At 55.8% G+C, this 25,355-nt stretch overlaps 1 protein-coding gene, 1 long non-coding RNA gene, 1 other non-coding gene and 1 pseudogene across 18 annotated transcripts in view; 1 reads left to right on the forward strand and 3 right to left on the reverse strand.

Annotated features, from left to right (window-relative positions):
- Positions 1-826: 826 nt before the first annotated feature.
- On the reverse strand, positions 827-15,907 carry LOC128082706 (C-factor-like). Of its 16 annotated transcripts, none has more exons than XM_052687149.1 (7): positions 13,914-15,907; positions 3,191-3,366; positions 2,874-2,925; positions 2,526-2,713; positions 1,732-1,890; positions 1,343-1,462; positions 827-1,023 (listed from the first exon to the last, which is right to left on the reverse strand). In XM_052687149.1, exons 2-7 carry the CDS (start codon positions 3,335-3,337, stop codon positions 910-912), a joined length of 780 nt encoding a protein of 259 aa, XP_052543109.1. In that variant the 5' UTR covers positions 3,338-3,366; positions 13,914-15,907; the 3' UTR covers positions 827-909. The 16 variants fall into 16 exon arrangements, with proteins under 16 accessions (XP_052543109.1, XP_052543104.1, XP_052543096.1 ...); XM_052687144.1 differs by lacking the exons at positions 1,343-1,462; positions 1,732-1,890; positions 2,526-2,713; positions 2,874-2,925; positions 3,191-3,366 and adding exons at positions 11,490-11,570; positions 11,891-12,010; positions 12,280-12,438; positions 13,078-13,265; positions 13,426-13,477 and having other exon boundaries at positions 827-942; positions 13,738-15,705; XM_052687136.1 differs by lacking the exons at positions 1,343-1,462; positions 1,732-1,890; positions 2,526-2,713; positions 2,874-2,925; positions 3,191-3,366 and adding exons at positions 11,456-11,570; positions 11,891-12,010; positions 12,280-12,438; positions 13,078-13,265; positions 13,426-13,477 and having other exon boundaries at positions 827-908; positions 13,738-15,699.
- The window catches only part of LOC128082714 (uncharacterized), a 38,796-nt gene continuing 16,522 nt past the window's right edge, over positions 3,082-25,355 (forward strand). Inside the window, exons 1-2 of the long non-coding RNA XR_008207810.1 lie at positions 3,082-3,096; positions 8,819-8,962. This is a non-coding gene — a long non-coding RNA (uncharacterized LOC128082714). The remainder of the gene's footprint in view (positions 3,097-8,818; positions 8,963-25,355) is intronic.
- Positions 16,290-16,362, reverse strand: TRNAK-UUU (transfer RNA lysine (anticodon UUU)). The gene has a single exon. It is a non-coding gene; the product is annotated as a tRNA-Lys (tRNA).
- LOC128082712 (uncharacterized) lies at positions 20,401-22,934 on the reverse strand (annotated as a pseudogene).

Raw genomic sequence — 25,355 nt, forward strand, 5'->3', positions numbered from 1 at the left:
AAGGTCTTCTCCAACAACAGTGATTCCCATATCCCTTACCCTGAGTCCAACTTCCTCCTTGCCTCTGATTCCTAGGCAGTGAAGGACATAGGGGCGCAGGGGCTGCGCTGTAGCAATCGATGTGACTGCCAAAGCGGCCTGCATTGGGTGGTGCCACGGGTGCTGGAAGCCCGCATACTGCCATACTGTGTCAGCAAGGTGAGGGGGCAGGGGATGATTAGGTGATGTTTGCCCGTGGAGGGTGGATCACGGGACCCTCCACCTGCCCTAGGACACCCATGTGGTACACGGTACTTGAAGTGCAAGCACTCAGATGGCCAGCTCTTGCTTTCTGCAGAGCAAAGCCCCATTTCCCACCTCCACAGCCCTTCTTCCTGGAAAATATCTCCCTCTTGCCCAGAAGCACCCAGCAGCCCCTGCCCACCCATGGCTACGGGCAGCATCTTCTTCCTGTTTCCCAGCCTATGCGTGGTGATGCACAGCCCTTCACTCCATCTCTGCCTTACTCTGTGTCCCCAACCACCTGTTCCCTCATGGGCAGCCCTTCCTGGACGCATCCTGTGCTCCCACTGTACTCGTGCTTCCCCAGCCCTGGGCAGCCCAGCTCATGAAGATGGACAGTGGCCCGTGGCCCTTGACTCCAGAGAAGGACATTTCCAGCAGGGACAGCTGTCACTGGAGGGGGCATCTGTCAGCAGCTGTGGTTGGGAGCAGTCTGTTGTGATGCTCGTGGATGCGAAGTGGGAGCGCGTGGGAAGGGGCTGCCCTGCATGGGCTGCCAGTGTGCATCAGAACTGCTGTGGTCACAGAGTCAGCAGCCTTGCTGTTGTCAGATATGGTTTTATTGAGGGGGAAGGCAGCAGCAGAGGGGCCACTGCCAGGATCCAGGCACGAGGCCGGGCCAGCACCTCACCAGGGCACAACGTTCCCTTCCCAGTCCAGGTAGGACCCGCTGTCCTTCTCGGAGAGCTTGGAGAGCACCTTCAGCATCCCTCCTACGCTCGCATCCACCGTCACAGGGGCCTGCAGGGCAGAGGGAGAAACGCAGGCGTGTGTGCCCAAGGGCTGCCCAGGCTGTGCCCTGGAGCCCGGCTGCGGGAAGGCAGCGGCCGGGACCAGGGGGAAGCAGAGCCCTGGGAGGAGGGTGAGAGCTGGGAAGGCGGGCGGCGGGGCTGCCAGGAGCCGGGGCTGGCGCTGCGCAGGGCTCCCAGGGCAGGGAGAGCTGCCATGGTGCTGACGGAGCAGCACCCTGAGGGGGTCTTGGTGCAGGGCTCCGGGAGACAGCAGCCTCCGTGGGAGACCAGCACAGGCTGTGGGTGGACTCAAGGTGGGAAGCCCCTACCGTGTGTCCGCCTGCATTCCCCATGTCTGTCTGCACCCAGCCAGGATGGAAAGCAACAGTGAAGATGCCGTGTTCGCGGTACCCCATGGACTGGCACCTGGTGAGCATGTTGAGAGCAGCCTGTGGAGACAGCACAGGGATCAGGTGGGGATGAGAAGGTGCAGCATGGGGACACGTGCAGATCCCATGGCCGGGGTTTGCAGATCTGTCCCAGCATGGTCCTCTGCAGTCGGGCTTGGGACCACTAACAGGAATGTGAAGTGAGAGGAAGCCAGTGACTGACTGAAGCTCTGTCACAGTGGACAGAGTTGCAAGAGACTGACAGAGATGACACTGGAGGGATTATGCAGTCATTTGCTGAGAAGTTTGGGCTCATATCCAACACATACCTTGCTGCACCGGTAAGAGAGGCAGTGAGCCATGTCCCATAAATACATTTCTTTGATGGAACCCACAATGCTGGTAATGTTGACGATGGCTGCCTTGCTGCAGCTCATCCCCGAGCCCGTGCTGCCCTGGGCTGCTTTCTTCAGCAGAGGCAGGAACGCCTGTGGGGAAGGGAAGGAGCAACATGCACAGAGGAGGCTCACTGGAAGAGCGTATTTCCTTCCATATGTGGTGCATCAGAACCAGAGAATCAGAGAGCAGTTGTTATTGGCAGATATCTCTGTAGATCCCCTGGTGCAGCCACCTGCACTCAAGCAGAGCCACCCAGCGCCTATTGCCCAAGACTTTGTTCAGGGGCTTCTGGGGATCTGCAGTGAGGGACAGCGGACAACCTGTGATCAGCCCTTGGCAACGCCCAGCCACCCTCCAGCGCTGAACAAAGTCAGAGAGCAAATTCTTGTTCTTCTGGCTCAAATCCTGATACTCTGCTCTCTGGCATGGGCTCGCAGACCTGGGCTGTTATCATTTTGCACTAAGTTGCCCTAGGCTCCAAAGTGCCAAGGTCTTCTGCTTGCTGCCTGGTCTCAGTCAAGTCTGAAAAACGTGGAAGCTCTGAGCACAGCCCTCAGACAGCAAGAGACCAGATTGAGACCTAAAGAGCACTGGTCTGCACACAAAGGCAAGGACTCTGAAGGCGGAAAGAAGAGGAAGGTCCGATCCCAATGCCCCCTTCTTTCCTCCACCAAAGATCTCAGGGATGCAGGGATGTTCCTGGAGCTGTGGGTGAGCATGTTACCTGGCTGACCAGCAGAGGTGCGATGGTGTTGGTGGTGTACACCTCGGCCATGTCCTTCAGTGTTTCATTGTCAAGCGTGTTTGTCCGTGCGATCCCAGCGTTGTTGATGAGGAGGTTCAGCCCCGAGCCCTTGAGGCGCTCCCCGACGCTGGCTGCGGCCGCCTTGATGCTGGCGGGATCGGTGACTTCTGCAGAGGCGAGGTGGGGAGGTGAGCGCCCGCTGCCCTCGGTGTCTGCCAGCAGGCACAGTGCTGGGACAGAGCCCTGCACCAGGGATGGGGGAGGATGGCGTGCTGGCAGAGCAGGGAGCCCAGGGAGGCAGCCTTGTGCTCCAGCTGTGTCACCTACCGAGCGGGACGATGACCAGGTTGGGGTGCTTGGAGGCCAATTTCTGCAGCTCCTGTAGAAGACGGCTGATGTGAGCCTTGTGTCGCACTCTGAGCTGCTCAGCCAACACCAGCCCTTTGCCTGCAGCCCTGGGGCACACGGTGCCAGGCAGCGGCAGCAGCTCCCTTCTTGAGCCCTGGGCACGCCGTTGCTTGCATCCCACCCCAGTTCTCCTGTGCCTGAGGTCCAGGCCTGCAGCTCCCTGGTGGAGACCCTCCCACATCCCCCCTCCTGCAGCAGCCCTGCTGTCCCCCACCTCAGCTCCAGCCCAGCCTCACCTGCGCTCGCTGTCCCTTGGGATCCCGGCAGCCTGCAAAGACCCACTCAGGTGGGTTTGGCAATGCCAGCAGGTGCTGGACAAAGCCCAGGCCGATTCCCCGGTTGGCCCCAGTCACCAGAGCGGAGCGGACACGCAGCTCTCCCATGTTGCTTCTCCTGCTTCTGCTCAGCGCACCTTGATTGCTCAATGCCCAAATGCTTCTTATAGCTTGCTGGACTTACACCCCATGCACACAGAGCTTGCGCAAACCCTCGGATCGCTGTTTAATCTCTGCAGCTCTTTGAAATGACACGGACCCAGCTCCTGGCTGGGAGCCAGCCTTACAGAGGGCAAAAATGACTTTGCTTTTTAAGGCAAAGTGCTGGTTTGGAGTTTGGAAGGTGAGTTTGTATGTGGTGAAATAGCACCTGGTCCAGGCCCTTTTTCCTGTCCCACACAGGAGATGGAGAGAGAGAGGCAGCCATAAAGAATGTGCAGAAACACAAACTTAAAATGTGGCCTTGAAACGTGCAGGGATGTGTTCATGTGAACCCAACTGAATTATGCCGATGGGTGAAGGCACGTGAGAAGGCACGTGCATCGAGTGTGCTTCATGGAGCACCTTGATACTTGGAAACTAAGGCAAATGGGGAAGCCAGGAACACAAATACGCCATGGCCCAGAACGGAGAAAGCAACCGTACAGACCATGACATGAGACATGCCTTGCTGTGGCACTGCTTGGTGGGCCAGTGAGAAAGCAGGGGTGCCATTTTCACCAGGCTCTATTGCAGGGTCTGTAGCGCAAGGGTCCTCGTGGTTCTCAGGAGGTGTGGCAATGACACTGCCAAATGTTGAAAGAGACTTTACATCTCTTGGGAGGACCTTGAGGTAATCAAGAATGCAGGTAGTGTTCACCTCTCTGCTCCTATTTGGCAGCTGGGACCTGGAAAGAAGGAGCAGAATGGGTCAGGTAAGTGACTGGCTGCGTGGATGGTGTCTCGATCATGGCTTTGGATTGTGTGATCCTCGAGAGGGCTTTGAGAGTCATGGTATGTGGGCAGCAGGTGGAACAGAACTGAGAATGTTGCAGACAACATGGGCCACCCCGCTTAGGATCCAAATTACGGGCACTGATCATCAGGTAGGACCCCAGATTGGTAACGAAAATAATATTCTGCTCCCTGCCCCTGAGAATTTAGATCCTGGCACCCATAGAGTAAAATGGCCTTGGAAGGTGCAGGTAGGACCCAAGTGGTGTGGCCTACTTGCACCTTGGGAGAGACTGTTGGAGGTGGGAGGCTCAGCAGTCCCTCCAGTAACAGGTACGTGGCCTACTGATCCTGTGGTCAACACTTCTATTTTCATTGCTAAAGGGACCCCCATCGTGTCCCTGTGGCAGATCAGGACTCCTCCCTTGGTGCCTGGTATCGTTATGCACCGCAGACATCTGTCCAGAAGGTGTGGTTCAGGCCAGGACGTGCGCCAGTACAAGTGAAGCGTTGACCCAGGATAGAAATACGGCCTGTATCTCGCCCTGGAGAGCAGACCTTCCCCTCCTGGTACCTCTGAAACATCTGTATTACTCCTCGTGAGTCTGTGAGCCTTCAGGACCACCGAAGGAATGAAGTGCCATCAAAGTGTTCCAGTGTTGCTGTCAGATCCAGTACAACACCCGGTGATGGTCTGCATGGGACTGATGGAACATAGGACAGACCTGCACCTCACGGCTGCATGCCTGCAGTCACGTCATCGAGCACTGGCCCATAAAAGAATATCAACATTCACTGATCATCACACATCTTGAATTTTACCAACATGTGTCGCAATGAAAACTGTACAGGCGTCGCAGTATATCGGATCTCTGCATTAGGAAAAGCTCACCCTTTAGTCAACCTGATCATCAGCTCACGCCGTGAAGGAGTGGAGTGTAGGAAACTGCTGAATCATGGCCTGAACCTCTGATTGATCACCTGGGTGAGCCATGAGCCAGCCAGAGGAGCACAGCTGAAGGCAATTCTCCAGTGCTGCAGGAAGGGGTGGAGCCTGGCTGCAGCCCTCCTAGACCTATTGAAGAGCTGGCTGCCAGAGGGGAAGGATTTCTTCTGGGGATCTGCTCCACCTGAGATTCCTATGTGAGCCCAGAGTAGGGTGAGTGTCCTTTTCTGCTCTAGTGTAATAATTGCATAGGTCCAGCTCCCGAATATATCATATCATCTGTATATTCATTGATGGTACACATGGTACGTGGGCAGCAGGTGGAACAGAACTGAGCAGGAGGAGCTGAGGTGTTCTGGGAAGCAAGCTGTCTGGATGGATTGCCCCTATTTAAACTGCATTTGTTGGGGGTAGGGGAGGGAGTTGTATGCAATGGAGAAGGCCCAGCAAATGCTGTCATTATAGAAAAATAATGGGGAAAAATCCTCAGTTTCATCTTACAGGATCTTGTGAGCGCTCTTCCTAGAAGGTAATATTGCCAGTAGCCTGTCTGAAGTGCCTTTACACCCCTAAAGCATGCGGCCTTGGTGATAAGCAGGAGAAGCTGAAGCCATGGTGCAATTAGAAAAGTGCAGCCCAGCTGTGGTCACAGATGAGCTATAATTCACGTGGCTGGAGCGCAGCCACTGAGGGCTACAAGTTTTTTGGAAGAGATGGGCAGGGAGAGACGGGTGGGGGAACTGCCCTGTGTGTTAGTGGGTTGGTAGCGTGTGAAGAGCTGCTCTGAGGAGCAGCCACCATCAGGTTGTGAGCTGGTGGGTGACAAACAGGGACCAGACAATAAAGGGCAGCTAGCGGTCAGGGTCTGCTACAAATTGACTGAGTGGGGCGATGTGGTGGAGGATTTCAAGCACCCAGACATCTGCTGGGAAAGCAACAGGGCAGGATGCAAAAAATCCCATAGAAGAGGCCTGGAGTGTGTTGAGGGTACCTTCCTGGCCTGGGTATTCGGCAAAGCAGTCCTAAAAGAACCCTTCTGGGACGTGGTTGTCACCAACCCAGAGGAGCTCATTCAGGAGCTGAAGGTGGGAGGCACTCTGGGCTGTAGTGGCCGTGCTTCCTGGGAGAGTCTGTGATGTAGAGGAGGACGGGCCTCGCAGAAAGCAGTCAGGACCCCGAGCGTCATGAGAGCGAAGTTTGGGCTACTTAAAGAACTACTGGGTGAGATCCCCTGGGATTATGACCTTACTGGCAAAGGAGTGGAGGAAAACCGGCCGGTCTTCAGGACAGTTTGCAGAGAGCACAAGAGCTCTGTGTCCTCCATGCAGGAAAACAAGCAGAGGAGGCAGGAAGCCGGCAGGATGGGGCAAGGACCTGCTGATCAGACTGAGAGAAAAGAAGGACGTGTATGGACCACAGAAACGGGACATGTTGCCTGAGAAAAATACAGGGGTGCTGTGTGGACATGCAGTGTTGAGCACTCAGAATACAAGTGATACTGCTTATACACAAAATTGAGGAGTGGAAAATCCACCCCCGGGAAGTGGATGCACTCCATGGGCTTCAAGCATGGAGCAGAGGCTGTTGTAGAAAGAGATGGAGACAAGAGCATTGCTGTTCACAGATATGGGTTTATTGAAGAGCAAGCAGAGGTCAGGCAGCAGCAGAGGGGCCACTGCCAGGATCCAGGCACGAGGCCAGGCCAGCACCTCACCAGGCCACAACGTTCCCTTCCCAGTCCAGGAAGGACCCGCTGTCCTTCTCGGAGAGCTTGGAGAGCACCTTCAGCATCCCTCCTACGCTCGCGTCCACCGTCACGGGGGGCTGCAGGGCAGAGGGAGAAACGCAGGCGTGTGTGCCCAAGGGCTGCCCAGGCTGTGCCCTGGAGCCCGGCTGCGGGAAGGCAGCGGCCGGGACCAGGGGGAAGCAGAGCCCTGGGAGGAGAGTGAGAGCTGGGAAGGCGGGCGGCGGGGCTGCCAGGAGCCGGGGCTGGCGCTGCGCAGGGGTCCAGGGCAGCACAGCACAGGCTGTAGATGGATCCAAAGTGGGGAAGCTCCTACCGTGGCTCCAGCTGCGTTCCCCATGTCTGTTTGCACCCATCCGGGATGGAGAGCAACGCAGAGGATGCCGTGTTCCCGGTACCCCATGGACTGGCACCTGGTGAGCATGTTCTGGGCAGCCTGTGGAGACAGCACAGCAATGAGGTGGGAACTGGGACAATGTGCTGTGAGAGAGGTGTATGAAAAGTCAGGAGCTCAGCCACAGCAGAGAGATGCAGACACTTTCAGAGATGATATACTCGAGGGGTGCTGAAGTCATTAACAGAGGGGAAAATGATCGTAGCACATACCTTGCTGCAGCGGTAACAGACAGCTTGTATGGCTTCCCATAAATAGACTTCTTTGATTGAACCCCCAATGCTGGAAAGGTTGACAATGGCTGCCTTGCTGCAGCTCATCCCTGAGCCTGGGCTCTCCTGGGCTGCCTTCCTTAGCAGTGGCAGGAATGCCTGTGTGGGGGGGAAGAATTATGCACAGAGGAGGCTCATTGGGTGAGCCTGTTCCCTTCGATAGTAGATCATATCAGAGTAACAGAATCAGAGAACAGTTGTTGTTTGCAGATATCTCTGTAGATCATTTGGTGCAACCTCCCCTACCCAAGCAGAGTCACCAAGAGCCCATTGCCCACGATCACGTCCAGGTGACTTTTGAGCATCTCCAAGGAGGGACATTGGACAGTACCAGCAATCAGCCAGTATCAACACTCAACCGCCCATCAGTGCTCAGAAGAAAGGCAGAGTGCAAGTTCTTGTTCTCCTGGCTCAGATCACGATCCTCTGCTCTCTGGCATGCCCTGTACCTCTGCACTCTTCTCTTATCTTGTGGCCCCAGGCTCCAGAGTGCCAAATGCTTCAGCCTGCCTCCTGGTCCCAACCGGAATGGGCATCTTGAGCTCAGCCCATTCTGCACTGATTTGAACACCTACTCCTGAGAGCAAGGGACCTGAGTGGGACCTGAAATGTGCAGGACCTGACACCAGGGCAGGAACTCATCAGGGAGAGAGTAGAGGAGGGCTCTGTCCCACGGGCCCCATCCTTCCTGCATTGAGGACCTCAGGGATGCAGTACAGGGATGTTCCTGGAGCTGTGGGTGAGCACATTACCTGGCAGAGCAGCAGAGGTGCGATGGTGTTGGTGGTGTACACCTCGGCCATGTCCTTCAGTGTTTCATTGTCAAGCGTGTTTGCCCTTACGATCCCAGCGTTGTTGATGAGGAGGTTCAGCCCCGAGCCCTTGAGGCGCTCCCCGACGCTGGCTGCGGCCGCCTTGATGCTGGCGGGATCGGTGACTTCTGCAGAGGCGAGGTGGGGAGGTGAGCGCCCGCTGCCCTCGGTGTCTGCCAGCAGGCACAGTGCTGGGACAGAGCCCTGCACCAGGGATGGGGGAGGACGGCGTGCTGGCAGAGATGGAGCCCAGGGAGGCAGCCTTGTGCTCCAGCTGTGTCACCTACCGAGCGGGACGATGACCAGGTTGGGGTGCTTGGAGGCCAATTTCTGCAGCTCCTGTAGAAGACGGCTGATGTGAGCCTTGTGTCGCACTCTGAGCTGCTCAGCCAACACCAGCCCTTTGCCTGCAGCCCTGGGGCACACGGTGCCAGGCAGTGGCAGCAGCTCCGTTGCTTGCATCCCACCCCAGTTCTCCTGTGCCTGAGGTCCAGGGCTGCAGCTCCCTGGTGGAGACCCTCCCACATCCCCCCTCCTGCAGCAGCCCTGCTGTCCCCCACCTCAGCTCCAGCCCAGCCTCACCTGCGCTCGCTGTCCCTTGGGGTCGCGACAAGTTGCAAAGACCCACTCAGGTGGGTTTGGCAATGCCAGCAGGTGCTGGACAAAGCCCAGGCCGATTCCCCGGTTGGCCCCAGTCACCAGAGCAGAGCGGACACGCAGCTCTCCCATGTTGCTTCTCCTGCTTCTGCTCAGCACACGTTGTTTGCTCAGTGCCCAAATGCTTCTTACAGCTTGCTGGACTTCCACCCCACCCACACTGAGCTGCGCAAACCCTCGGTTCTGAGTTCAATATCTCCAGCTCTTTGACCTGTTCAGAGAAAAGCTCCAGGCTGGGAGCCAGCCTTGCAACGGGCAGAAATGACTTTGCTTGTTATGGTAAACTGTTCTGATAAGGTATATGGAAGGTGTGTGCTCCTTCAGAGGTATCTGGTCGAGGCCTTTTTGCTGTGCCTCGTGAAGAAAGAGAAAAATCCATAAAGACTGTGCAGGGACACACCGGACCTAAAAAGGGATAGGGATGTGTTTGTGCAAACCCATCCTGGACAGTTATAGACCTGACTGAGGAAATGCAAGACTGAGATAGCTTGTTCCATCAAGTGTAGCTCATAGAGCATCGTCCTGATCTTGGAAGCAGGGAACGTTATGGAGCAGATCATCCTGAGTGCCAACATATGGCACACAGAGGACCATCAGATGATCAACAACATCCAGTGTGGTCTTACGGAGGGTGGGTCCTGCCTGACTGAACCCAGTCTTGTTCTGTGACAAGACAACCCGCTTAGTAGACAAAGGAAAGGCTGTGGATGACGGTAGACTGGATTTTAGTAATTTTACACCCTCTCCAATTGCATGACATTGCACAGGGATGGGCGCCACGTCTTGCACCTGGATCACAACAACCCCGTGCAGTGTTATGTGGTCGGGGAAGAGCGGCTGGAAGGTGCCTGGTAGAGAAGAACCTGGATGTGCTGGTTGACAGGTGGCTGAACATGAGGCAGAATGTGCTCAGATGGGCAAGAAGGCCAACGGCTTCCTGACCTGCACTGGAAATAGTCTGGCCAAGAGGACTAAGGAAGTGACCGTCGCATTGCATGTGGCACTGGTGAGACTGCATCTCCAATGCTGGGCTCAGTTTTGGGCCCCTGACTGCCAGAAGGATCTTGAGTTGCTGGAGTGAGTGCAGAGAAGGGCAGTGCAGCAGATGCAGGAGTTATGGGGAGACACCGAGGGCATGGGGCTTGTTTGGTTTGGAGGAGACTGAGGTGAGACCTCACAGCTCCCTACGGCTCCCTGAAGGGGTGCAACAGGGAGGAGGTGTCGGTCTCTTTTGTGAGGTGTGGAGCAATAGCACATGAGTGGGAGCAGCTCCCAGTTGTGTCAGGAAGTTCCTGTTGGACGTTAGGAAGAATGTCTTCATGGAGAAGTTTTGTCAAACAGTGCAACGGCCTGACCAGGAAAGCGGTGGATTCCCCATCACTGAGTTATGAAGGTGATGTGTGAAAGGGAGACTTGGGGACGCAGTTTCGTGATGGGATTTGGTAAATCAGGCTGGACTTGTGACCTTGACGGTCAAAACCTTCCATACCCTGAGTCCAAACTCCGTCCTGGTTGGTCAACTCAGCTCTCTGCCCACCCTGGGCCACAGTGGTCATTCAGGTCCTTGTCCCCTTCAGCAGACACACGCGATGGTGGAGCAGAGCGTGCAGGACGTCGCTGTGGCTCTGGGCAGCTTGGTGAAGGAGACAGCCGTCCACAAGGGACCTCTGGCACGTTCCTCCACTGGGAAGGCAACTGCTTGCCCAGGGGACACCAGCTGAGCCCCCATGTCACCAGCACCCACCCAGGGACATAGGCAGCACTCCGCAGTGCATGGGAATTGCTGAATCATGCCTGAACCTCCGATTGATCACCTGAGGTGAGCAATGAGTCACTGCTGGGAGCACAGGTGGGGAAGGTTTTCTTTCTGGAGATCCCTGCTTTGATGTTTTACAGTGAGCCTGGGACAAGGTGATGGACTCTATCTATTCTTTCTTTTGTGTAATAACCTGCTTAGTCAAACTCTCTGATATTTCATAGTGATGACATCACTACACTCATTAATTGTACACCCATTCCCAACCCCGGCATGCAGCACCTTGCACCCCAACTCTGCCTGCAGTGACTGCTCTCTGCTTTGTTTCCCTGACTGCCTGGGCCCTTATGAGGTGGCCGTGTTGGTCAGAGCCTGGCCCTTCCAGCCTGGGGCTGCCCACAGCTTTGAAGACAGAGTCTGATGCCAATTCCATTCACTCCCTGAAGGGACATTTCCAGCAGTGACATCTGTCACTGGTGGGGACACCAGGCAGTGGCTGTGATTGGGAGCACAGGATACTGATGCACAAAGATGAGGAATGGAACACACCTGGGACGTGGCTGCTCTCCATGGAGTTCCACAGAGCCTGTTGTGTTCACAGACAGTCAGCAGCCTTGCTGTTGTCAGATATGGGTTTATTGAGGAATTAGCAGTGCTCAGGCAGCAGCAGAGGGGCCACTGCCAGGATCCAGGCACGAGGCCAGGCCAGCACCTCACCAGGCCACAACGTTCCCTTCCCAGTCCAGGAAGGACCCGCTGTCCTTCTCGGAGAGCTTGGAGAGCACCTTCAGCATCCCTCCTACGCTCGCATCCACCGTCACGGGGGGCTGCAGGGCAGAGGGAGAAACGCAGGCGTGTGTGCCCAAGGGCTGCCCAGGCTGTGCCCTGGAGCCCGGCTGCGGGAAGGCAGCGGCCGGGACCAGGGGGAAGCAGAGCCCTGGGAGGAGGGTGAGAGCTGGGAAGGCGGGCGGCGGGGCTGCCAGGAGCCGGGGCTGGCGCTGCGCAGGGCTCCCAGGGCAGGGAGAGCTGCCATGGTGCTGACGGAGCAGCACCCTGAGGGGGCCTTGGTGCAGGGCTCCGGGAGACAGCAGCCTCCGTGGGAGACCAGCACAGGCTGTGCATGGACCCAACGTGGGGAAGCTCCTACCGTGTGTCCTGCTGAGTTCCCCATGTCTGTCTGCACCCAGCCAGGATGGAAAGCGACGCAGAGGATGCCGTGATCCCGGTACCCCATGGACTGGCACCTGGAGAGCATGTTGAGAGCAGCCTGTGGAGACAGCACAGGGATCAGGTGGGGATGAGAAGGTGCAGCATGGGGACACGTGCAGATCCCATGGCCGGGGTTTGCAGATCTGTCCCAGCATGGTCCTCTGCAGTGGGGCTTGGGACCACTAACAGGAATGTGAAGTGAGAGGAAGCCAGTGACTGACTGAAGCTCTGTCACAGTGGACAGAGTTGCAAGAGACTGACTGAGATGACACTGGAGGGATTATGCAGTCATTTGCTGAGAAGTTTGGGCTCATATCCAACACATACCTTGCTGCACCGGTAAGACACGCAGTTTGTAATGTCCCATGAAAACATTTCTTTGATCGAACCCCCAATGCTGGAAATGTTGACGATGGCTGCCTTGCTGCAGCTCATCCCCGAGCCCATGCTGCCCTGGGCTGCCTTCTTCAGCAGAGGCAGGAACGCCTGTGGGGAAGGGAAGGAGCAGCATGCACAGAGGAGGCTCACTGGAAGAGCGTATTTCCTTCCATATGTGGTGCATCAGAACCAGAGAATCAGAGAGCAGTTGTTATTGGCAGATATCTCTGTAGATCCCCTGGTGCAGCCACCCGCACTCAAGCAGAGCCACCCAGCGCCTATTGCCCAAGACTTTGTTCAGGGGCTTCTGGGGATCTGCAGTGAGGGACAGCGGACAACCTGTGATCAGCCCTTGGCAACGCCCAGCCACCCTCCAGCGCTGAACAAAGTCAGAGGGCAAATTCTTGTTCTTCTGGCTCAAATCCTGATACTCTGCTCTCTGGCATGGGCTCGCAGACCTGGGCTGTTATCATTTTGCACTAAGTTGCCCTAGGCTCCAAAGTGCCAAGGTCTTCTGCTTGCTGCCTGGTCTCAGTCAAGTCTGAAAAACGTGGAAGCTCTGAGCACAGCCCTCAGACAGCAAGAGACCAGATTGAGACCTAAAGAGCACTGGTCTGCACACAAAGGCAAGGACTCTGAAGGCGGAAAGAAGAGGAAGGTCCGATCCCAATGGCCCTTCTTTCCTCCACCAAAGATCTCAGGGATGCAGTACAGGGATGTTCCTGGAGCTGTGGGTGAGCACATTACCTGGCTGACCAGCAGAGGTGCGATGGTGTTGGTGGTGTACACCTCGACCATGTCCTTCAGTGTTTCATTGTCAATTGAATTTATCTTTGCAATCCCAGCGTTGTTGATGAGGAGGTTCAGCCCCGAGCCCTTGAGGCGCTCCCCGACGCTGGCTGCGGCCGCCTTGATGCTGGCGGGATCGGTGACTTCTGCAGAGGCGAGGTGGGGAGGTGAGCGCCCGCTGCCCTCGGTGTCTGCCAGCAGGCACAGTGCTGGGACAGAGCCCTGCACCAGGGATGGGGGAGGACGGCGTGCTGGCAGAGCAGGGAGCCCAGGGAGGCAGCCTTGTGCTCCAGCTGTGTCACCTACCGAGCGGGACGATGACCAGGTTGGGGTGCTTGGAGGCCAATTTCTGCAGCTCCTGTAGAAGACGGCTGATGTGAGCCTTGTGTCGCACTCTGAGCTGCTCAGCCAACACCAGCCCTTTGCCTGCAGCCCTGGGGCACACGGTGCCAGGCAGCGGCAGCAGCTCCCTTCTTGAGCCCTGGGCACGCCGTTGCTTGCATCCCACCCCATTTCTCTTGTGCCTGAGGTCCAGGGCTGCAGCTCCCTGGCGGAGACCCTCCCACATCCCCCCTCCTGCAGCAGCCCTGCTGTCCCCCACCTCAGCTCCAGCCTCACCTGCGCTCGCTGTCCCTTGGGGTCGCGACAAGTTGCAAAGACCCACTCAGGTGGGTTTGGCAATGCCAGCAGGTGCTGGACGAGCCCGAGGCCGATTCCCCGGTTGGCCCCAGTCACCAGAGCGGAGCGGACACGCAGCTCTCCCATGTTGCTTCTCCTGCTTCTGCTCTGCGCACCTTGTTTGCTCAGTGCCCAAATGCTTCTTGTAGCTTGCTGGACTTACACCCCACCCACACTGAGCTGCACAAACCCTCGTTTCTGGGTACAATCTTGCCTGGTCTGAACTGTCCAGGGAGAAGCTCCTGGCTGGGATCCAGCCTTACTAAAGGGCCAAAGTCTGTTTGTTTTTTAAGGACAATCTGGCTGTCTGGTGATGCCTGACCTCCTAAATCAGAAGCCAGCAGCAGCCCTGGCCAGGAGAAGCTTTGCTGTGTGCAGACAGTGGAAGCAGCAAGTGGGAAGGAGACACGATGCCCCGTGGGTCTGCAGGACTTCCACTGAGCTGCTGCACCTGCATCTCAAGCCAGATGGGTGTAGCAGATCGCAGCCATGCATCAACCAGTCTGAGGTGATCTCTTCCCCTTTCCCTGTCTGTCGCAGTCAGATTGTTGCTCAGATGGCCACAAGTTGGTGTTCTGTGCTTTCCTTTCTTCCAAGCGAATGCCCCATGTCCAGTGTTTCCGTTGGCAGAGTTGTTCTTTGGAGCACTGAGTCCAAAGGCAGGGGCACAGGCTGACGGGCTGATGAGCAGTGCTGTAGTCACTGAACAGTGCAGGTATATTGGCTTCTGCCATTGCGTTGTCTTGGCGGTAGAGTCAAGCAGAGCATCTTCCCCCCATCCAGGCTGCCAGAACTGCTCCAAAGCCCTGCTGTGCCCAGGAGTGTGCAAAAGAATGCACTCCGCTTTGGCAGAATTGTCTTCCATGGTTTTCCACAGTGTGATAGAAAAGTTCAGTGTGCCTCAGAACCAGATAAAGCCACAACCAGCTCTTTCATCTCTCCTGTTTCTGCTGTGTCATGTTGGTTTTGAACCTTTCCATTGTTTTGGAGCTGTAATGTTATACTGTTGACTTTGCTCAGGGGCCTCACGCTGCATTATAAAATCCTAAACAAGCATTCTTTTAGCAGGGGTCATAGTCCAGCCTGGCATGAACACACCTAGAAGAGAACAGTCAGCCTTGCTGGGGTGGCAGTGGAGTCTTGTCACAAGCTGCTGTCCCCAAGGCTCAGCTGTAGAGGGGTGGAACGTTCTTGCACGGTCTGAGCTTTAGGATGAACAGAAGCAGTATTTTTCAGTGTGGTGAAAGGCCATTGGTGTATCCTGTCCCACAGGCCCTCTGACAGCCATATGTCACATAGAGAAGCTTTCTGTCAGGAGTTGGGGCATGATTGCACCTTCCAAACTCTCTGTGGCTGAAAGCTCAGTGTTCACACCCATCTACATATGTGCACAAAGGGCAATTGCAAAGTCACTACAGAAACCTTGAGAAATATCCCTTTGTTTGTCAGGCTGAGGAGCATGGGCATGGCACAGTCATCTCCATTATGTTCACTCTGCTGTGAAAGCAGTAGTAAAGGTGCTGCTTTTCATCAAGGCTATTGGCTTTACGATGCCAATCTCTGTCCAGCTCCAGCTCTTCTGTGCCTGGGGCGCAGATGGGGAGGATGCTGACGTGCTTCGTGCCTTTTCTGCTTTAGTCTTTATTAGAAAGACCAGTTGTTCTGAGGGTACCCAGACCCCTGAGTTGTAAGGGGACGACAGGGAGTGAGAGGCAGCCCTTGGGCTCAGTGGGAAATAGGAAGTGACCTCAAACTTGTTTTGAAGATTTGTAAGTCTGTGTGGCCTATGAGATACAGCCAACAGAGACGGTGCAAGTGCTCACCAAGGCAGTCTGCAATTTGCCAGCAGTGCTGCATAACTGGGGAGGTGCCAGCTGAGTGCAGGTTAGCACCTGCGACGAAGCCACCCCAGGAGGGGCCATTGAGGAACAAGGACATCCCAGAAGGAAGATCAAATAAGATAATAATGATATTATAATCACTATGAGTGGCTGAGGACAGTGCAGACTGATAAGATTGCCCCAGGGGAGACTGAGACCCCCCCAGGTAGGGACACAGTCTAAGCAGACCGAGTCACCGGACGTCCAGCTCCCTGCTCTCACCTTGGGCTGCCCCAGCAGGTTCAGGAGCTCAGCTCCATCAGAGTCCCCCCAGTTCCAAGCCGTGGACACGCGTGCAGGCAGGCAGCCCTTTTCCAGTCAGACTCCTGGGACGTCTGCGGAGCGCTGAGCTCCGTTCTGGCTAAGGACGGAAGCGAGCAGGTCCTGCAGAGAAGTGGTGTTTTGTCAGGATGTTTGAGCAAAGGCGAGTGATTGGTGAAGAGCTGCAGAGCTGCAGAGAGGGGGCAGCAGGAGGCTTCTGAGCGTGTGGCACGAGCTCCTCCTCTCCAGAGCGCCCGGGAGGGAAAAGAGTGAGGAGGCAGCGCGTGGGCCAGGCTGCGCCGTGCAGCGTTGCTCCGGCTGCCCTCCGTCCCGCTGAAAGGATAAAAGCTTCGCCTGAACAGGGGCTTGAACCCTGGACCCTCAGATTAAAAGTCTGATGCTCTCCCAACTGAGCTATCCAGGCTCCCATTTGGGCCTTTGGGAGATGCTCAGGACGGCCCACTGAGGCCCCCCATCGCCTCCACCACGGGGGCAAGCAGGGGGGTGCTGCGAACTCACAGCTGCAGCCCTGCCCTCAGCTGTCGGAACACGGGGAGAACACAAGCCAAGCAGGGGCCGGCAGCGATCACAGCGGGCTCAGTGCTCTGCGCTGTGATGCGGCAACCTCCCTTCCGACCCAAGGCACGGCCGTGGTTTTGCAGGGAGCCTGCTGTGTCCGCCACTGGCGTCACCTGCCGCACGCACGCTGTGCTCACTCACCAAACACATCAATGCCTTTGGCCGCCCGTGGGCAGATCTCTGAGGGTACAAAGTGTCTCCGGCCACCGCAGCGTTCACAGGGGATGGCACATTTGCAAGGCCGGGCCTTTGTCCCTCCCAGTCCCTCCTCCCCATCCCGGCCAGCCCCTTGCAGCTCAGCCTGTTCCGATGTTTGGCAAAAAATTTTACATGAAGACATTATAACTAATATCCAACAGAAACCTCTTGAACACAACTGGCAGCTGCTCCCACTCATGTGCTATTGCTCCACACCTCACAAAAGAGACCGACACCTCCTCCCTGTTGCACCCCTTCAGGGAGCCGTAGGGAGCTGTGAGGTCTCACCTCAGTCTCCTCTTCTCCAAACCAAACAAGCCCCATGCCCTCGGTGTCTCCCCATAACTCCTGCATCTGCTGCACTGCCCTTCTCTGCACTCACTCCGGCAACTCAAGATCCTTCTGGCAGTCAGGGGCCCAAAACTGAGCCCAGCATTGGAGATGCAGTCTCACCAGTGCCACATGCAATGCGACGGTCACTTCCTTAGTCCTCTTGGCCAGACTATTTCCAGTGCAGGTCAGGAAGCCGTTGGCCTTCTTGCCCATCTGAGCACATTCTGCCTCATGTTCAGCCACCTGTCAACCAGCACATCCAGGTTCTTCTCTACCAGGCACCTTCCAGCCGCTCTTCCCCGACCACATAACACTGCACGGGGTTGTTGTGATCCAGGTGCAAGACGTGGCGCCCATCCCTGTGCAATGTCATGCAATTGGACTTGGTCTATTGATCCAGACTATCCAGATCCCTCTGCAGAGCCTTCCTACCCTCAAGTGTTTTGACACTGCCACCTAACTTGGTGTTGTCTTTTCACCTTCCTCAGGATCTTTCCATTCCCTCATCCATATCACTGGCAGAACTGTGAAACAAAACTGGCTCCAGACTGAGCCATGGGGAACACCACCAGTGCCTGGCAGCCAGCTGGGTCAAACCCCATCCATTAGCCCCTATTCAGTCTAGCCAGCCTGGCTGCTTTTTCTTCACCTGATGGTCCCCTCTGTGCCACATGCTGGCACTCAGGATGATCTGCTCCATAACTTTCCCTGCTTCCAAGATCAGGTTGGCAACTTGAAACAGTCTGGGCCATCTTTCCCCTCCTTCTCTCACCCTTTCCCACCCCACTGTTTGGTTTTCAACCTGAACATGCATTAGTTGTTATTCTTCATTGTTCTTGAGGTGGGCTTAATAGACTTATTCCCAGAACCGACTTTCTGGGGAGGGGGAGAAAAGAGGGATGATGAAATTGTCTTTTTCCCTTTCTGTGTCTCAGCTGTGTAAAAGTGGGATGGGTCAGCCTCTTTTCCCAGGTAACAGGGATAGGACAAGAGGTCATGGCTTCCACTTGCACCAGGGGAGGCTCAGGTTGGATGTTCCTGAGGCAAACGAGCCATTTTGCCCTCAATTTCCATATCCAGCCCCTTCCCTTCTGACAGTACGATCTCAGACGAGAAGGAAGAACCTGGGCAGCAGCCCACCACGGAAATCCATGCCCTCCCACAGCCATGGCACAGCTCTTATGCCCAGGGCAGAACCCCTCGCCCACGTTCTACTCCTCATTCTGTTCTCTTTCTGAAGTGGATAAGGGATGAAGAAAAATATCAGCCTGCAGCCAAAAGCCTCCCTCTTCCCTTCCCGTGCACTTGTGGCTCCTTCACCAGCTGAGCCTTGAGTGACTCCCCAGAGGGACCTGTGAAACACCTTGAATTTCTTTCCTGAAAGCTGCTGTGAGCTCTGCACAGCTGTCAGAAGAGGGCACTAAGACGAAGGAAACCGTGTTTCAATGGGCTGCAGGCTTGTGAAGAGCAAAAAGCCCTTCCTCCAAGTGGAGGCCCTCTGGTGCAGCGCAGAGCTCTCCGTGTGCCTTCGGGAATGTGGGAAAAGGCTGATGGAAGGGGTCTGCAAAGGCACCGGCAGAAGATGTCTGTGCCAGCATGGGATCCTCTCTGACCATTAGACCAGTGAGCAAGAAACATCCTTGTAAAGCACGGCCAGATTCTTTGAAGTGCAGAGCGGCACCAGATAGCCAGAGACATCCTGAGGCAGCCTCAATAAGGGGAAGACCAAAACACTAGTGGTCATCCGGAGAGGTGAAGAAATGGACTGGAAAAGGAAAGGCAGCTTTAGAAAGCAGGAACTGGCAGCTGCTATCGGCTGTTCCAACAAGAGGAACAGATAGATGAACAGGAAAAATGAAAAGTGGTCAGAGAGAATAGAAAATGCCCTTGTCTCCTGGCTGTCCCAAGGGAAAAAGAGGAATTAGTAACAGCCATTGTCTGCTCCCAATGGTGGTGTCATGCACCGCTGATGTCCGACTTGCTTTCTTCCCAAAATGCAGCCCCTCTCTCCAAGGAATCCCTGTGCACAAACGATTCCACAAGGTCTTCTGACAGGACTTGAATCCCCCATTGGGTAAGAGGCAGCCTGAGCCTGGATCCTGTCATGTAGGCCTCAAAGCATTGGTGAAGACTGTGAAAATTGTACTTGAAACAAGAGCAAGAGGGCGGCTCACAGACTGCACATACACTGCAATCATTGTTTACAGTCACAAGTTTGTTAGGACAGTGCCACAAGTCAATGTAGCAACAAAGAGATCACTGTCAAAATCCAAGGCTTGGCCAGCATCTCACCAGGCCAATGGGCAAGAAGGCCAACGGCTTCCTGACCTGCACTGGAAATAGTCTGGCCAAGAGGACTAAGGAAGTGACCGTCGCATTGCATGTGGCACTGGTGAGACTGCATCTCCAATGCTGGGCTCAGTTTTGGGCCCCTGACTGCCAGAAGGATCTTGAGTTGCCGGAGTGAGTGCAGAGAAGGGCAGTGCAGCAGATGCAGGAGTTATGGGGAGACACCGAGGGCATGGGGCTTGTTTGGTTTGGAGAAGAGGAGACTGAGGTGAGACCTCACAGCTCCCTACGGCTCCCTGAAGGAGTGCAACAGGGAGGAGGTGTCGGTCTCTTTTGTGAGGTGTGGAGCAATAACACATGAGTGGGAGCAGCTGCCAGTTGTGTCAGGAAGTTCCTGTTGGACGTTAGGAAGAATGTCTTCATGGAGAAGTTTTGTCAAACAGTGCAACAACCTGACCAGGAAAGCGGTGGACTTCCCTGCCCACCCATGGCTACGGGCAGCATCTTCTTCCTGTTTCCCAGCCTACGCGTGGTGATGCACAGCCCTTCACTCCATCTCTGCCTTACTCTGTGTCCCCAACCACCTGTTCCCTCATGGGCAGCCTTTCCTGGATGCATCCTGTGCTCCCACTGCACTCGTGCTTCCCCAGCCCTGGGCAGCCCAGCTCATGAAGATGGACAGTGGCCCAAAGGCCTTGACTCCAGAGAAGGACGTTTCCAGCAGGGACAGCTGTCACTGGAGGGGACATCTGTCAGCAGCTGTGGTTGGGAGCAGTCTGTTGTGATGCTCGTGGATGAGCGTGGGAAGGGGCTGCCCTGCATGGGCTGCCAGTGTGCATCAGAACTGCTGTGGTCACAGAGTCAGCAGCCTTGCTGTTGTCAGATACGGTTTTATTGAGGGGGAAGGCAGCAGCAGAGGGGCCACTGCCAGGATCCAGGCACGAGGCTGGGCCAGCACCTCACCAGGCCACAACGTTCCCTTCCCAGTCCAGGAAGGACCCGCTGTCCTTCTCAGAGAGCTTGGAGAGCACCTTCAGTATCCCTGCTGCGCTCACGTCCACCGTCACGGGGGGCTGCAGGGCAGAGGGAGAAACGCAGGCGTGTGTGCCCAAGGGCTGCCCAGGCTGTGCCCTGGAGCCCGGCTGCGGGAAGGCAGCGGCCGGGACCAGGGGGAAGCAGAGCCCTGGGAGGAGGGTGAGAGCTGGGAAGGCGGGCGGCGGGGCTGCCAGGAGCCGGGGCTGGCGCTGCGCAGGGCTCCCAGGGCAGGGAGAGCTGCCATGGTGCTGATGGAGCAGCACCCTGAGGGGGCCTTGGTGCAGGGCTCCGGGAGACAGCAGCCTCCGTGGGAGACCAGCACAGGCTGTGCATGGACTCAAGGTGGGGAAGCCCCTACCGTTTGTCCGGCTGCGCTCCCCATGTCTGTCTGCACCCATCCAGGATGGAAAGCGACGCAGAGGATGCCGTGTTCGCGGTACCCCATGGACTGGCACCTGGTGAGCATGTTGAGAGCAGCCTGTGGAGAGAGCACAGGGATCAGGTGGGAACTGGGGCAATGTGCTGTGAGAGAGGTGTAAGGACTGTCAGGAGCTGATACTGGAAGACTGTTTACATCATTGGCCAAGAGGAGAAGGTTGGCTCAGGCTCATCATGGCACATACCTTGCTGCAGCGATAACAGGCAGCTTGTATGCCTTCCCATAAATACATTTCTTTGATAGATCCTCCAATGCTGGAAATATTGACGATGGCTGCCTTGCTGCAGCCCATCCCTGAGCCTGGGCTCCCCTGGGCTGCCTTCTTCAGCAGTGGCAGGAATGCCTGTGGGGAGGGGAAGGAGAGAGGAAGCACAGAGGAGACTCACTGGAAGAGCACATTTCTTTCTGTGCTGGGTCCTATCAGAGGAGCAGAATCAGAGAACACTTGTTTGTGGATATCTCTGGAGATCATCTGGTCCAATCTCTCCTACTGCATGGAACTGCTGAATCAGGGCCTGAACCTCTGATTGATCACCTGAGGCAAGCAATGAGTCAGCCCTGGGATCAGAGGTGGTGGTAATTCACCTGTGCTGTTAAAAGGGATGGGGCCACGGTGCACCTCTCCTAGACTCATTTAAGAGTTTAATGCCAGTGGGAATGGATTTCTTCTGGAGATTCCTCCTTTGCAGTTTTAGAGTGAGCCAGGATACAGGTAAGCACTCTATCTATTCTCTTTTTGTATAATGACCTGCTTAGCCAAACTCTGTGTATCCATTGATTATATACCTACCCAAGCAGAGTCACCAAGAGCCCATTGCCCACGACCACGTCCAGGTGACTTTTGAGCATCTCCAAGGAGGGACATTGGACAGTACCAGCAATCAGCCGGTGTCAGCAATCAGCCACCCATCAGTGCTCAGAAGAAAGGCAGAGTGCAAGTTCTTGTTCTCCTGGCTCAGATCACGATCCTCTGCTCTCTGGCATGCCCTGTACCTCTGCACTCTTCTCTTATCTTGTGGCCCCAGGCTCCAGAGTGCCAAATGCTTCAGCCTGCCTCCTGGTCCCAACCGGAATGGGCATCTTGAGCTCAGCCCATTCTGCACTGATTTGAACACCTACTCCTGAGAGCAAGGGACCTGTGTGGGACCTGAAATGTGCAGGACCTGACACCAGGGCAGGAACTCAGCAGGGAGAGAGTAGAGGAGGGCTCTGTCCCACGGGCCCCATCCTTCCTGCATTGAGGACCTCAGGGATGCAGTACAGGGATGTTCCTGGAGCTGTGGGTGAGCACATTACCTGGCAGAGCAGCAGAGGTGCGATGGTGTTGGTGGTGTACACCTCGGCCATGTCGTTCAGTGTTTCATTGTCAAGCTTGTTTGCCCTTACGATCCCAGCGTTGTTGATGAGGAGGTTCAGCCCCGAGCCCTTGAGGCGCTCCCCGACGCTGGCTGCGGCCGCCTTGATGCTGGCGGGATCGGTGACTTCTGCAGAGGCGAGGTGGGGAGGTGAGCGCCCGCTGCCCTCGGTGTCTGCCAGCAGGCACAGTGCTGGGACAGAGCCCTGCACCAGGGATGGGGGAGGACGGCGTGCTGGCAGAGCAGGGAGCCCAGGGAGGCAGCCTTGTGCTCCAGCTGTGTCACCTACCGAGTGGGACGATGACCAGGTTGGGGTGCTTGGAGGCCAATTTCTGCAGCTCCTGTAGAAGACGGCTGATGAGAGCCTTGTGTCGCACTCTGAGCTGCTCAGCCAACACCAGCCCTTTGCCTGCAGCCCTGGGGCACACGGTGCCAGGCAGTGGCAGCAGCTCCCTTCTTGAGCCCTGGGCACGCCGTTGCTTGCATCCCACCCCAGTTCTCCTGTGCCTGAGGTCCAGGGCTGCAGCTCCCTGGTGGAGACCCTCCCACATCCCCCCTCCTGCAGCAGCCCTGCTGTCCCCCACCTCAGCTCCAGCCCAGCCTCACCTGCGCTCGCTGCCCCTTGGGGTCGCGACAAGTTGCAAAGACCCACTCAGGTGGGTTTGGCAATGCCAGCAGGTGCTGGACGAGCCCGAGGCCGATTCCCCGGTTGGCCCCAGTCACCAGAACGGAGCGGACACGCAGCTCTCCCATGTTGCTTCTCCTGCTTCTCCTATTGCATATGTTGTTTGTTCAGCACCTTAATGCTTCTTATAGCTTGCTGGACTTACACCCCACCCACATTGGGCTTGCACAAACCTGTGCTTCTCTGTTTAACATCTGCAGCTCATTGAAATGACACGGACCCAGCTCCTGGCTGGGAGCCAGCCTTACAGAGGGCAAAAATGGCTTTGCTTTTTAAGGCAAAGTGCTGGTTAGGAGTTTGGAAGGTGAGTTTGTATGTGGTGAAATAGCACCTGATCCAGGCCCTTTTTCCTGTCCCACACAGGAGATGGAGAGAGAGAGGCAGCCATAAAGAATGTGCAGAAACACAAACATAAAATGTGGCCTTGAAACGTGCAGGGATGTGTTCATGTGAACCCAACTGAATTATGCAGATGGGTGAAGGCACGTGAGAAGGCACGTGCATCGAGTGTGCTTCATGGAGCACCTTGATACTTGGAAACTAAGGCAAATGGGGAAGCCAGGAACACAAATACGCCATGGCCCAGAACGGAGAAAGCAACTGTACAGACCATGACATGAGACATGCCTTGCTGTGGCACTGCTTGGTGGGCCAGTGAGAAAGCAGGGGTGCCATTTTCACCAGGCTCTATTGCAGGGTCTGTAGCGCAAGGATCCTCGTGGTTCTCAGGAGGTGTGGCAATGACACTGCCAAATGTTGAAAGAGACTTTACATCTCTTGGGAGGACCTTGAGGTAATCAAGAATGCAGGTAGTGTTCACCTCTCTGCTCCTGTTTGGCAGCTGGGACCTGGAAAGAAGGAGCAGAATGGGTCAGGTAAGTGACTGGCTGCGTGGATGGTGTCTCGATCATGGCTTTGGATTGTGTGATCCTCGAGAGGGCTTTGAGAGTCATGGTATGTGGTCACAGATGAGCTATAATTCACGTGGCTGGAGCGCAGCCACTGAGGGCTACAAGTTTTTTGGAAGAGATGGGCAGGGAGAGACGGGTGAGGGAACTGCCCTGTGTGTTAGTGGGTTGGTAGCGTGTGAAGAGCTGCTCTGAGGAGCAGCCACCATCAGGTTGTGAGCTGGTGGGTGACAAACAGGGACCAGACAATAAAGGGCAGCTAGCGGTCAGGGTCTGCTACAAATTGACTGAGTGGGGCGATCTGCTGGGAAAGCAACAGGGCAGGATGCAAAAAATCCCATAGAAGAGGCCTGGAGTGTGTTGAGGGTACCTTCCTGGCCTGGGTATTCGGCAAAGCAGTCCTAAAAGAACCCTTCTGGGACGTGGTTGTCACCAACCCAGAGGAGCTCATTCAGGAGCTGAAGGTGGGAGGCGCTCTGGGCTGTAGTGGCCGTGCTTCCTGGGAGAGTCTGTGATGCAGAGGTGTCTCGCTCCAATTTATAGGAGGGAGATGAGGTTCTTTACTATCTGTATACCCGGTGTGAGATTAAGAAACAACGGTTCATATGTTGTTGCATCCAGTTTATTACTAAGACCTCATCAGGGAGACGGGGAAGGGAAGGAGTGCAATAGAAAAGATGGAAAAGAAGCAGGAGTTGCGTAAAGCGGGGACAGTCAGCAGCAGGATCCAGCAGCGTCCCGTTGCACGGCGTTTGAAGGTCCCGGGCAGAACGCAGCAGAAGACGGGGAGCAGCAGCGTGGCCGGCACTGGGCAGCAGGCAGGTCGACGAGGAAGGCGAGGAGCCAATTCTTGAAGCAGCAACAGCGGTCAGGCAGCAGGCTCAGGAGAGTTCAACAGTATGCAGGAATCACCTCAACCTTCAGGAATCCCTCTATCTTCAGGAATTCCTCTCTCCGTTCTTCTTCATGAGGAATCTGTTGTCAGAAACCTGCCGTTCTTCATGAGGAATCTGTTGTCAGAAACCTCCGTTCTTCTTCATGAGGAATCTGTTGTCAGAAACCTATCCTGGTGGTTTTCAGTTCCTCTTTTATCCTCCTTGTTCTCCTGCCAAGTGACAAGGATGGGCCTTGAGCAAGAGTCATTGAGTACCCCCTGAGATGGCCATCATCCGCAGAGAGGTCCACACAAAGGAGCACTTCACAGCTATTGAGCTGCAGCTCATATCGCTTTCGTTGCCCCTGGCCTTGTCCATCTGCATTCCCCCAGACAAAGGATTTCACAAGCCTTGCTGGGACTTGTCTGGACTTGAACAAGTCCATCTGTGTCCCCAGCAAGCTTTGAGACACAGAAGTTAACAGAAGAATCTCTTACAAGAGGAGGACGGGCCTCGCAGAAAGCAAAGTCAGGACCCCGAGCGTCATGAGAGCGAAGTTTGGGCTACTTAAAGAACTACTGGGTGAGATCCCCTGGGATTATGACCTTACTGGCAAAGGAGTGGAGGAAAACGAGCCGGTCTTCAGGACAGTTTGCAGAGAGCACAAGAGCTCTGTGTCCTCCATGCAGGAAAACAAGCAGAGGAGGCAGGAAACCGGCAG

This window comes from Tympanuchus pallidicinctus, unplaced genomic scaffold (assembly GCF_026119805.1).
Source record: "Tympanuchus pallidicinctus isolate F22 unplaced genomic scaffold, pur_lepc_1.0 scaffold22, whole genome shotgun sequence".
Lineage (NCBI taxonomy): Eukaryota > Metazoa > Chordata > Aves > Galliformes > Phasianidae > Tympanuchus > Tympanuchus pallidicinctus.

Coding starts and splice junctions, on each gene's coding strand:
- LOC128082706 (XM_052687133.1), bottom strand. CDS start 13,884: ATGGGAGAGCTGCGTGTCCGCTCCGCTCTGGTGACTGGGGCCAACCGG. Junction 13,266..13,425: donor CCTGGTCATCGTCCCGCTCG/GTAGGTGACACA, acceptor TCGCCTCTGCAG/AAGTCACCGATCCCGCCAGC. Junction 12,439..13,077: donor CACCTCTGCTGGTCAGCCAG/GTAATGTGCTCA, acceptor CCTTCCCCACAG/GCGTTCCTGCCTCTGCTGAA.